General features: G+C 41.0%; 1 protein-coding gene across 2 annotated transcripts in view; it reads right to left on the minus strand.

Annotated features, from left to right (window-relative positions):
- RALGAPB (Ral GTPase activating protein non-catalytic subunit beta) overlaps positions 1-12,462 on the minus strand; it is a 101,788-nt gene that overhangs the window by 74,929 nt on the left and 14,397 nt on the right. For both annotated transcript variants that reach the window (XM_082645565.1, XM_082645564.1), the window contains exons 2-3: positions 6,740-6,955; positions 2,802-3,004 (exon numbers count right to left, since the gene is read on the minus strand). In XM_082645565.1, the coding sequence (XP_082501691.1) occupies positions 2,802-3,004; positions 6,740-6,925 (389 nt within the window). In that variant the 5' untranslated portion in view covers positions 6,926-6,955. The remainder of the gene's footprint in view (positions 1-2,801; positions 3,005-6,739; positions 6,956-12,462) is intronic.

A 12,462-nucleotide genomic window follows, 5' to 3' on the forward strand; every position in this document is an offset into this window, starting at 1 on the left:
AATTAAAGTGGCCACACTAAACAACAAATTTTCAATGGAGACAAAACAGCCTACAGCCTACAGCCTTCTATTGGAAGAAGATGCCATCTAGGACTTTCATAGCTAGAGAGAAGTCAACTCCTGGCTTCAAAGCTTCAAAGGTCAGGCTGACTCTCTTGTTAGGGGCTAATGCAGTTGGTGACTTCAAGTTGAAGCCAATGCTCATTCACCATTCTGAAAATCCTAGGGCCCCTAAAAATTATGCTAAATCTACTCTGCCTGTGCCATATAAGTGAAACAATAAAGCCTGGATGTCAGCACATCTGTTTACAACATTTTAAGCCCACTGATGAGACCTACTGCTCAGACAAAAAGATGCCTTTCAAAATATTACTGCTCATTAACAATGTACCTGGGTCATCCAAGAGCTCTAATGGATGTGGACAAAGAATGTCACCTGCCATTTCAGTAAACAAACAATACTGTGGCCATAAAGCCATCAGCCGCTGCAGATGCCCCCCCCACTCCCATGGTGCACCATGAGGGGACTTCAGGACAGAGAGAAACAAAATAGTGGCCCTAGATAGTTAAGATGCATACCAAAGGAATTATTTCAATGAGCCCAAACTCTTGCACCTTCCCATACACAGAAAGGCACTAAAATCATTAACTTGAGATGTCTGTTTTTTGATTAGCAGTAATCTTTTGATGTTCCACTACACAGTTTTGTTTTTTTGTTTTTTTCCCAGCAAAACTCCTATACATCCTCGCTCCTCCCTTACCTCTTTGGAACAGCCCCTCAGAGCTGAGAAACAGTATCCGGGCTATAGTCTTCAGTAAGTCCGCCGAATAAAACATAATTCTCAACTTTTCGACTGTGCAGTTTTTTCCGTCAACACTGAGATGTACAACAAGATTAATGTTTGCCTGCTAACCCAAAATCCATTCTGCTGCCCACGGATCAAGGAGCAATTTCGACTTTCAAGTTTTATTATTTAAGAAATACATTTCTTAAGACTATAGATGCCACAGACAGCAATTCCTCTGATGGATCTGGGCAAAGGAAACTGAAAACCCTCTGGAAAGGATGCACCATTCTAAATGGCATTAAGAATATTTATGTCATGGGAAGAGATCAAAACATCAATATTCATAAGAGTCTGGAAGAAGTTGATTTCAACCCTTACAGATGACTTTGAGGGGCTCAAGACTTCAGTGGTGGAAGTAAATGCAGATGTGGTAGAAATAATAAGAGAACTAAAATTAGAAGTGGAGCCCGAAGACGTGACTGAATTGCTGCAATCTCATAATAAAACTTTAATGGAAGAGGAGTTGCTTCTTATGGATGAGCAGAGAAAGTGGTTTCCTGAGATGGAATCTACTCCCGGTGAAGATGCTGTGAAAATTATTGAAATGACAACAAACAATTTAGAATATTACATAAACTTAGTTGATAAAGCGTCAGCAGGGTCTGAGAGGATTAACTCCAATTTTGAAAGAACTACTGTAGGTAAAATGCTATCAAAAAACATTGCATGCTACAGACAAATCGTTCATGAACTGAAGAGTCAATCAATGTGGCAGACTTCACTGTTGTCTTATTTTAACACATCGCCACAGCCACCCAAGCTTCAGCAACCACCACCCTGATCAGTCAGCAGCCATCGCATTGAGGCAGGACCCTCCACCAGCAAAAAGATTTCAGTTCACTAAAGGCTCAGATGGTTAGCATTTTTCAGCAATGCCAGTATTTTTTAATCAAAATATGTAATTGGTTTTTTAGACATAATGCTATTGCATGTTTACAGACTACAGTATAGTATAAAAACTTTTACGCACTGGGAAACCAAAAAATTCATGTGACTTGCTTTATTTCAATGATCGCTTTATTGTGGTGGTCTGCAACCAAACCTGCAATATCTTGAGGTATGTTTGTACAACTGATCCTATAGACCAGAGCTCTTAATGGAGATTCCTCTTTTTTAATTCAGATTTTCCAAAGTAATCTTCCTTCTAAATCTAAAAAGTTAAAATTTACAGGGCTGGTTTTTGTATGATTCAAAGTCCTCATCATCTGACAGACCAAAAGCCCTAACCAGAACTTTTCCAAAAGGAGGGAAGCCCACTTGCCCCTTCCAGACATAAAAAACAGCTGAAAACAGATTTTTCTCAAAGGAAATCCCCACAAATAGTTAGGCAACTAATGCTTTCTTCTCCATTATTTTCTATATTTCCAAAATCCTTTATAGTGACATATAATTCTTTTAGAATGGGAAAAAATGTTTTAGGCACAAGTAAGGCAATCTTACATTACAATATTTAAGGTCTCTGCCGCAGAGATAGGGGAAAAACTCAGTAACAAACTGTCAAGAGTATTCTTTTGGCCTACTACAAATGGGCCTATAATTTCAAATCTGCTTACTTCAACGTCTTCATTCTCTCATAAGAAAGATTCATTTTAAGGTAGATGGCTTAGTCGCCTTTAGCTTAAGTGGAGATAAGAATTATGTTAGGCAAAAAGTATGTTTTTTTCCGACTGGAAGGGAAAAGGGTCACAGTATTTTAACGTCTAATAGCTATCAGATCTTAGAAGCAAAGCCAAAAGCCGTTAAAATGAACACACACTTGTTAAAGAGTCCTAGTAAACATTATATAAGCTCATCTCTCTCATTCATATTCACACACTCTTTAACTGAACAAGTAATGAAAGCTACTGTTCAAAGGTCTAACAATGAAATCAGTTCCTATAATATAAAAAAGTAACATTGATGAGTAGTTTATTATGATCCTGATAACAGGCCAGATAGACTAGTATAGCTTACCTTGGTACAAAAAGATTCTGCAGGTGTTTTAGTATACTTTGAACATATAGATTAGGCTCTTTAATAACTGGCAATGGAATAGAATCTTTCGGCAACACTAAAGCCATAATCCAGTCAGTATATACATCAACACAATATTTTACAGTCTCTCCATCCAATGGAAGGGTCAGTCCATAGCAAATTACTTCCATGGTCCATTTTACCTAAACAAAAGAAAATATACATATAGAATTATTACACATTCCTATCTGTGTATCAGTAGACTGATATAAAATGTTAAGCTCTTTTATTGTCAAAAACATCTCAACTGAAGTATATTCATCTCAACATACATCAGATTAATTCTACAGAATGTACTTTCCATGTATAAGACATACTCAGGGGGCTTCCCTGGTGGCGCAGTGGTTGAGAGTCCGCCTGCTGATGCAGGGGACACGGGTTCGTGCCCCAGTCCGGGAAGATCCCACATGCCGTGGAGCGGCTGGGCCCGTGAGCCATGGCCACTGAGCCTGCGCATCCAGAGCCTGTGCTCCACAACGGGAGAGGCCACAACAGTGAGAGGCCCGCGTACCGCAAAAAAAAAAAAAAAGACATACTCAGATAACGTTTCCTAAGCAAAAGATTTAAGAAGAAAATAAATTACTTATTTCTAATTATTAAGCCTATGTTGGCTTTCACCCCAACATAGGGTGAACATATTATTATTATTATTTTACAGAGCAAACAATAATATGTTTGCTCTGTAAAATAAAAAGTACAGGTCATCTTGATTTTCCATAGAGATTGGAAGCACAGAAATAGAAAATTTTAGATATTTTTCTCCACTTAATTTGCATGCGGGTATGTGTGTCATTTAGGAAATCACTTACATAAATTTAATTATATTCCATTTCCAGATTATGCAACTTTAACAAACAACAGGAAGGAAGATGAACTGCCCAATTCTTATTTTGTGACTATTTTCATTGGCAAAGAAAACAATATTTTAAATGGAAGGGCAAGAACAAACACAAGTCAGAAGGGACTGAAGCTGGGTAAGATCTTAAAAAGGCACTTAGCTGCACTAAATGAGTTCCAGCCTCCTGACCTGTCTGAATCATAGGGGCCGAGAGAAGGTGCCTAAGAGACTGCTGAACCACTGCTTGCAGTCATGAACGAATAAGGCACAATGAGAAAGGGGAAATGGCCTAATTTGCAAAAGAGGATGAAACTATATTCCAGATAATGTAGACTGGAAAGTTTAAGTGAATTCCAGACAAAACTCTGGGACAAATTACTAAGCAGATGATCAGTGAGCACTTATGAAAGGGAAGCAGGGTCGCTGAGAACCAGCCTGCTCAAAAAGAACAAGTCATGCCAGACAAGCTTCATCCCTTTATTAAGAGAGTTACTATGAAGGCAGCTGACAAATGTAGAAACCTGGCACTGATTTAAAACCAGTTTCTGAGGTATTTTCATAAATATTATCTAAACATCAAAATAACCGGTGTGAGAGGGTAAACTATTCTCATTTTATTTTTATTTTTTACTTTTATTTTCTGGCCACACTGCATGGCTCATGGGATCTTAGTCCCCCAACTAGGGATCAAACGTGTACCCCCTGCAGTGGAAGCGTGGAGTCTTAACCACTGGACCACCAGGGAAGTCCCCATCCTCATTTCATACATAAGAAAACTGAAGTTTAGCAAATTAAGCAATTTGGACCATGGCACTCGTTTGGAAATGCTGGAGCTGAAAACTTGATCCCTGGTCTTCCAACTAGAAATCTAAAGCTATTCTCACCATGCCATTAACAGCCTTCTCTGGCAAAGGGGGATCTGGGCTTTAAAAAGAAATTTGGTCCTTGTGGACAAGATGGAAAGATACAGTCCAGAAGGAGGTAGAATGGTTGGATCTGTAACTGGTCAAAATAACATGGGAGAATAGCAGTGGATTACTGTACCAAGATCGTTTTGGAAGAAGATGCCCAATGGCATGCCAAAGGCTCTGCCAAGATTTTAACTTAGAGAAAAACAGATTACATGCTGACCATTTGTAGATATCACAAAGCTAAAAAAAAAAACTAACTTGTTAAATAGAAATTCAGGACAGCTTTGGGCTTCCCTGGTGGCACAGTGGTTAAGAATGCGTGTGCCAATGCAGGGGACACGGGTTCGAGCCCTGGTCCTGGAAGATCCCACATGCCGTGGAGCAATTACGTGCACCACAACTACTGAGCCTGCACTCTAGAGCCTGCGAGCCACAACTACTGAAGCCCACGTGCCTAGAGCCCGTGCTCTGCAACAAGAGGAGCCACCCCAATGAGAAGCCCGCGCACCGCAATGAAGAGTAGCCCCTGCTCGCTGCAGCTGGAGAAAGCCCGTGTGCAGCAAGAAAGACCCAACGCAGCCAAACATAAATAAATAAAAAATAGTAATTTAAAAAAAGATTGTAACAGCTTAAAACTAAAGCTGAATCTAACGAGATAAATACATGTACTGCAATTTTTAACCTCAGAACTACAAAGGCTAAGGGTAGAAAATACATAACAACAATATAATAGAAAGTAACATATAACAGCAATAAATGTTAAAAGTGACTATGAAAACACAGTGAAGCTATGACAAATGAGGTGGGAAGGGGTATGGAGGGGTGGGATTTAGCTGAACAAGAGAAAGAATTTTAAAAGAGCTTGCAAGTCCCTAATTTTAAAAGACGTTGCAAGTACCTAATTATCACAGGAAAGACCAAGGAGAAGATATCTTTGGTAATATCTTCACACAATAGTTCAACTGTACAATTCGAGAGGACACTGGATTCAAGACCTATTCTCTCATATCCTTTTGAGGGTAGGAAAGGAGAAAAAACAAGGGCTGCACTGAGCATCTTTATCTACTCACATGCCATCTCTTCCCAGGAGAGGGCAGAAGGAATTACAGACACACCAAGAAGAGAGTGCGCCAGGACAAGTGCTGGTCCTCGGGGTAAGTCTCTGCCAGGGCCCTCTGAGAAGAAAATGCTCCTCAGTATGAGGGGCTTCCCCTTCGGCAACCCAGGCTCTTTGGCCTACAGAGGGTAAATAAAATGCTTCCTGAGCTATAAACCTTAGTCTCCTATCTACAGTTGTCTTATTTCTAGACTAAGTCTAATCTCTCCTTCACAAGAAATCAAAATGTAAGTGAAAAACGGTGTGGTGTCTGAGAAATAGGTAAACCCAAAGCCTAAAGGTTGCATGAATGTTCTCAAGCACAAGGGACAAGTTCTAATCCCGATTAGCCAGACCTCATACTAGCAAGCTCCGTATCACTCCATTCTCAGGGCCCCTTCATGACTCCCCACTGGCAACTTAGCTTCAGCCCCGTCCCCTGAACCCAAGAACAGAGGACTAGCTCTAGGCCAAGCCACTCCAAAAGCTCCTCATCTTTAGGAACAGTAAACACAACCCCCATCCCAACCACGTGGGCTCACAGCTATACAGACTTAGCTGCTCTGTAGCACTCTTAAACCCAGAAGTCAGACAAGGGTAGACTGGGATGGAGACAGCGGGAGAGCCTCAAGCGCAGCGCACATGTGTAGCCTGAAGACAACACAAGATAGGCCTTCAGTCAGAGGCCATCTAGAGGTAGGAATGAAGACCTTCCAAACACAACCTCTGAATGGAAATCTGAAGACTAAGCCTAAAATTTAGGGAAAGGGACCTGATAGGCAAGTCTCTGTCTCAGCTCACAGCTCAAGTGGAGAACTGGGTCCGGATAGCAGGAAGTCCCAACAGCACAATGGTACAACCTATTCCTCATAACTCCCACAGACTCTGGGCCCCAACCCTCAACCCAAATACGGTCAAATTAAGACATCACACTACAGTGAGAAGAAATCCACTTAAAAAGACAATGTTAAACAAATTATTCTGTAAAGAACTTATATTTTCACAGAGTAGAATGAAATGAAAAAACACTTACTTCTTTGTCAGTTTTCAACAAACTCTCACCACCAGCCGCTGAAAGGGTACCTAAGGCCTGCCCGAGAGGATGAACCACCGCATTGGCCACCTCTCGCCCAACGCTCTCTGGATAGCTGTGTAGCACACTGGTGTGGCCCTGATCATTCTGAATCACCAAATGCAGCGACCTCCACTCAGAGTACATCGTGCCGCTAAAGGACTATCCAAATGGCACCTGAAAAGACAAAAGAGAATTACAAGTCAAACTATATTGCTGCAAACTAATAAAACTTAGTAAAATACACATTTACCCTACATAGCAAGATAAAGAAGCCGTAAATATACTGCCTTGAGAAGACTGAGGAAAAAAAACATTTAAATGTCTTGAGAATGTCCTAAATAGCCTCTTAGTGAGATCAGGTAGGAAAGGCAGACCCTGGGAAGCAGCTGTCTGAGCACCTCCCCAAAAGAGCCCTCAGAAGCCCAGAGTAGAGCTGGGGCAGATGGCCACCGTGCAAGGGGATAAAATAATCAAATTTGGTACACTCACAGCATGAGGGAACCTTCTACATTTCATGTTCCAGGATAGAAAAAGATAGAAGAATGGTATGCTCTAAGTAGGAAAGGGAGACAAAGGAAAGGGTTTACTGTAGGCCCCAGATTTTTCAGTCAACAGTTTCCAAGTACCTATTACTTGCTAGAAACATACCCCTGCAATTTCCCACCAATGCCCTCAAATCAGACATAAAATTCTTTGAGAATATTTCATTCCCTACAGCAGTGGCATACATTCTTCTGGTAATGGAACCCCTGTAAGTCAGTGTCCTTCAGAAAACATGTAAAGACCTGCCACTTACTGAGCATTTACTACATACTACTCATGAAATCACACAACAACTCTATGAAAATTAAGTAACACTATCCCTAATTCACGGATGAAAAAACTGAGGCATAGAGAGGTCTGCTGCTTCCCTGAGGCTTCACAACTATAACATGGTAGAGGTGGGTTTTGAGTACACATCTGTTGGGCTCCAGGGACCATGCTCTTAACCACAGCATGTACTGCCCCTCCCTAACCTATACATTCTCCATGACATGTCCTGCTTTTCCCTACGCTGTATATTCTCCATTTAAAGATATTTAAGTCTACCATACAAATGAGAAACTTTAGCCACAGAAAACATATCTATATGAATGCAATGTAAATATTACAATCATAAATGCCATACTCATGAAGAGAATCAAGGATGGTTAATCCTTTCCAATTAATTTCTATTAACTTTCATTTTCTACTTGCTCTGAAATCTGTTTGCCCAGCCGGCAGAGTTTAAGGATACACTTAAGCTTTAAAAAGTTCCATCCCTTAAACTAGTTTTTCTTCAAACTGGTAGCTTTGTTTAATTTTATCTTACAAAACCTCATTCCAGCTCAGTAAGTATCAGTGTATTTCAAGAGGATATGGTCCTCCTCTGAACCAAGAGGCCCTGACAATGGGAAGGCAGAAAGGATGCACCAGAATCGAACAAGGTACCTACAATGTGAAGGATGGGTGGATGTGACTGACTGTTACAAGTTGCCTCAATTTCCTTAGGATCTATAAGGAACCCCCCTAAGGATATCCTGATGTTCCCCCAACCCCGGCACCACTGCCCTAAAATAAGCACTCTCAAAAACGGAAGGGAAAATTTGTGGCCCTGAACCAAGATGACGAAGTAGAAGGACTTGCTCTCACTCCCTCTTGTGAGAACACCAGAATGACAACTAGCTGCTGGACAATCATCAACACAAAGACACTGGAACTCACCAAAAAAGATACCCCACATCCAAAGACAAAGGAGAAGCCACAATGAGACGGTAGCAGGGGCACAATCACAGTAAAATCAAATCCCATAACTGCTGGGTGGGTGACTCACAAACTGCAGAACACTTATACCACAGAAGTTCACCCACTGGAGTGAAGGTTCTGAGCCCCACGTCTGGCTTCCCAACCTGGGGGTCCGGCAACGGGAGGAAGAATTCCTAGAGAATCAGACTTAGAAGGCTAGCAGGATTTGATTGCAGGACTTCGACAGGACTGGGGGAAACAGAGACTCCACTCTTGGAGGGCACACACAAAGTAGTGTGCACATCGGGACCCAGGGGAAGGAGCAGTGACCCCAGGGGAGACTGAACCAGACCTACCTGCTAGTGTTGGAGCGTCTCCTGCAGAGGTGGGGGGTGGCTGTGGCTCACCATGGGGACAAGGACACTGGCAACAGAAGTTCTGGTAAGTACTCCTTGGTGTGAGCCCTCCCAAAGTCCACCAGTAGCCCCACCAAAGAACCCAGGTGGGCTCCAGTGTTAGGTTACCTCAGGGCAAACAACCACAGGGAGGGAATCCAGCCCCACCCACCAGCAGTCAAGCGGATTAAAGTTTTACTGAGCTCTGCCCACCAGAGCACCAGGCAGCTCTACCCACCACCAGTCCCTCCCATCAGGAAACTTGCACAAGCCTCTTAGATAGCCTCATCCACCAGAGGGCAGACAGCAGAAACAAGAAGAACTACAATCCTGCAGCCTGTGGAACAAAAACCACATTCACAGAAAGATGGACAGGATGAAAAGGCAGAGGGCTATGTACCAGATGAAGGAACAAGATAAAACCACAGAAAAACAACTAAATGAAGTAGAGATAGGCAACCTTCCAGAAAAAGAATTCGGAATAATGATAGTGAAGATGATCCAGGACCTCGGAAAAAGAATGGAGGCAAAGATCGAGAAGGTGCAAAAAATGTTTAACAAAGACCTAGAAGAATTAAAGAACAAAAAAACAGAGATGAACAATAACTGAAATGAAAACTACACTAGAAGGAATCAAAGGCAGAATAACTGAGGCAGAAGAACGGATAAGTGACCTGGAAGACAGAATGGTGGAATTCACTGCTGCAGAACAGAATAAAGAAAAAAGAATGAAAACAGCCTAAGAGACCTCTGGGACAACATTAAACGCAACAACATTTGCATTATAGGGATCCCAGAAGGAGAAGAGAGAGAGAAAGGACCAGAGAAAATATTTGAAGAGATTATAGTCGAAAACTTCCCTAACATGGGAAAGGAAATAGCCACCCAAGTCCAGGAAGCGCAGCGAGTCCCATACAGGATAAACCCAAGGAGAAACACACTGAGACACATAGTAATCAAATTGGCAAAAATTAAAGACAAAGAAAAATTATTGAAGGCAGCAAGGGAAAAATGACAAATAACATACAAGGGAACTCCCATAAGGTTAACAGCTGATTTCTCAGCAGAAACTCTACAAGCCACAAGGGAGTGGCATGATATACTTCAAGTGATGAAAGGGAAGAACCTACAACCAAGATTACTCTACCCAGCAGGGATCTCATTCAGATTCAATGGAGAAATCAAAAGCTTTACAGACAAGCAAAAGCTAAGATAATTCAGCACCACCAAACCAGCTCCACAACAAATGCTAAAGGAACTTCTCTAAGTGGGAAACACAAGAGAAGAAAAGGACCTACAAAAACAATTAAGAAAATGGTCATAGGAACATACATATCGATAATTACCTTAAACGTGAATGGATTAAATGCTCCAACCAAAAGACACAGGCTTGCTAAATGGATACAAAAACAAGACCCACATATATGCTGTCTACAAGAAACCCACTTCAGACCTAGGGACACATATAAACTGAAAGTGAGGGGATGGAAAAAGATATTCCATGCAAATGGAAATCAAAAGAAAGCTGGAGTAGCAATACTCATATCAGATAAAATAGACTTTAAAATAATGTTATAAGAGACAAGGAAGGACACTACATAATGATGAAAAGATCAATCCAAGAAGATATAACAATTATAAATATATATGCACCCAACATAGGAGCACCTCAGTACATAAGGCAACTGCTAACAGCTAAAAAAGAGAAAATAGACAGTAACACAGTAATAGTGGGGGACTTTAACACCTCACTTACACCAATGGACAGATCATCCAAAATGAAAATAAATAAGGAAACAGAAGCTTTAAATGACACAATAGGCCAGATAGATTTAATTGATATTTATAGGACATTCCATCCAAAAACAGCAGATTACACTTTCTTCTCAAGTGCGCACGGAACATTCTCCAGGATAGATCACATTTTGGGTCACAAATCAAGCCTCAGTAAATTTAAGAAAATTGAAATCACATCAAGCATCTTTTCTGACAACGCTATGAGATTAGAAATCAATCACAGGGGAAAAAACGTAAAAAACACAAACACAGGGAGGCTAAAAAATACGTTACTAAATAACCAAGAGATCACTGAAGAAATCAAAGAGGAAATAAAAAAATACCTAGAGACAAATGACAACGAACACACAACGATCCAAAACCTATGGGATGCAGCAAAAGCAGTTCTAAGAGGGAAGTTTATAGCTATACAAGCCTACCTCAAGAAACAAGAAAAATCTCAAATAAACAATCTAACCTTACACCTAAAGGAACTACAAAAAGAAGAACAAACAAAACACAAAGTTAGCAGAAGGGAAGAAATCATAAAGATAAGAGCAGAAATAAATGAAATAGAAACAAAGGAAACAATAGCAAAGATCAATAAAACAAAAAGCTGGTTCTTTGAGAAGATAAACAAAATTGATAAACCATTAGCCAGATTCATCAAGAAAAAGAGGGAGAGGACTCAAATCAATAAAATTAGAAATGAAAACGGAGAAGTTACAACAGACACCACAGAAATACAAAGCATTCTAAGAGACTACTACAAGCAACTCTATGCCAATGAAATGGACAACCTGGGAGAAATGGACAAATTCTCAGAAAGGTATAACCTTCCAAGACTGAACCAGGAAGAAATAGAAAATATGAACACACCAATCACAAGTAATGAAATTGAAACTGTGATTAAAACTCTTCCAACAAACAAAAGCCCAGGACCAGATGGCTTCACAGGTGAATTCTATCAAACATTTAGAGAAGAGCTAACACCCATCCTTCTCAAACTCTTCCAAAAAACTGCAGAGGAACAAATACTCCCAAACTCATTCTATGAGGCCACCATCACCCTGATAGCAAAATCAGACCAAGATACTACAAAAAAAAGAAAATTACAGACCAATATCACTCATGAATATAGATGCAAAAATCCTCAAAAAAATACTAGCAAACAGAATCCAACAACATATTAAAAGGATCGGGGCTTCCCTGGTGGCGCAGTGGTTGAGAGTCCACCTGCCGATGCAGGGGACACGGGTTCGTGTCCCGGTCCGGGAAGATCCCACATGCCGCGGAGCGGCTGGGCCCGTGAGCCATGGCCGCTGAGCCTGCGCGTCCAGAGTCTGTGCTCCGCAATGGGAGAGGCCACAGCAGTGAGAGGCCCCCGTACCGCAAAAAAAAAAAAAAAAAAAAAAAACATATTAAAAGGACCATACACCATGATCAAGTGGGATGTATCCCAGGGATGCAAGGATTCTTCAATATACGCAAATCAATCAATGTGATACACCATATTAACAAATTGAAGAAGAAAAACCATCATCTCAATAGATGCAGAAAAAGCTTCTGACAAAATTCAACACACATTTATGATAAAAACCCTCCAGAAAGTGGGCATAGAGGGAACCTACCTCAACATAATAAAGGCCATATACAACAAACCCACAGCAACCATCATTCTCAATGGTGAAAAACTGAAAGCATTTCCTCTAAGATCAGGAAAAAGACAAGGATGTCCACTCTCGC

This window comes from Mesoplodon mirus, assembly GCF_964341445.2.
Source record: "Mesoplodon mirus genome assembly, chromosome: 15".
In the NCBI taxonomy this organism is placed as follows: Eukaryota; Metazoa; Chordata; class Mammalia; order Artiodactyla; family Ziphiidae; genus Mesoplodon; species Mesoplodon mirus.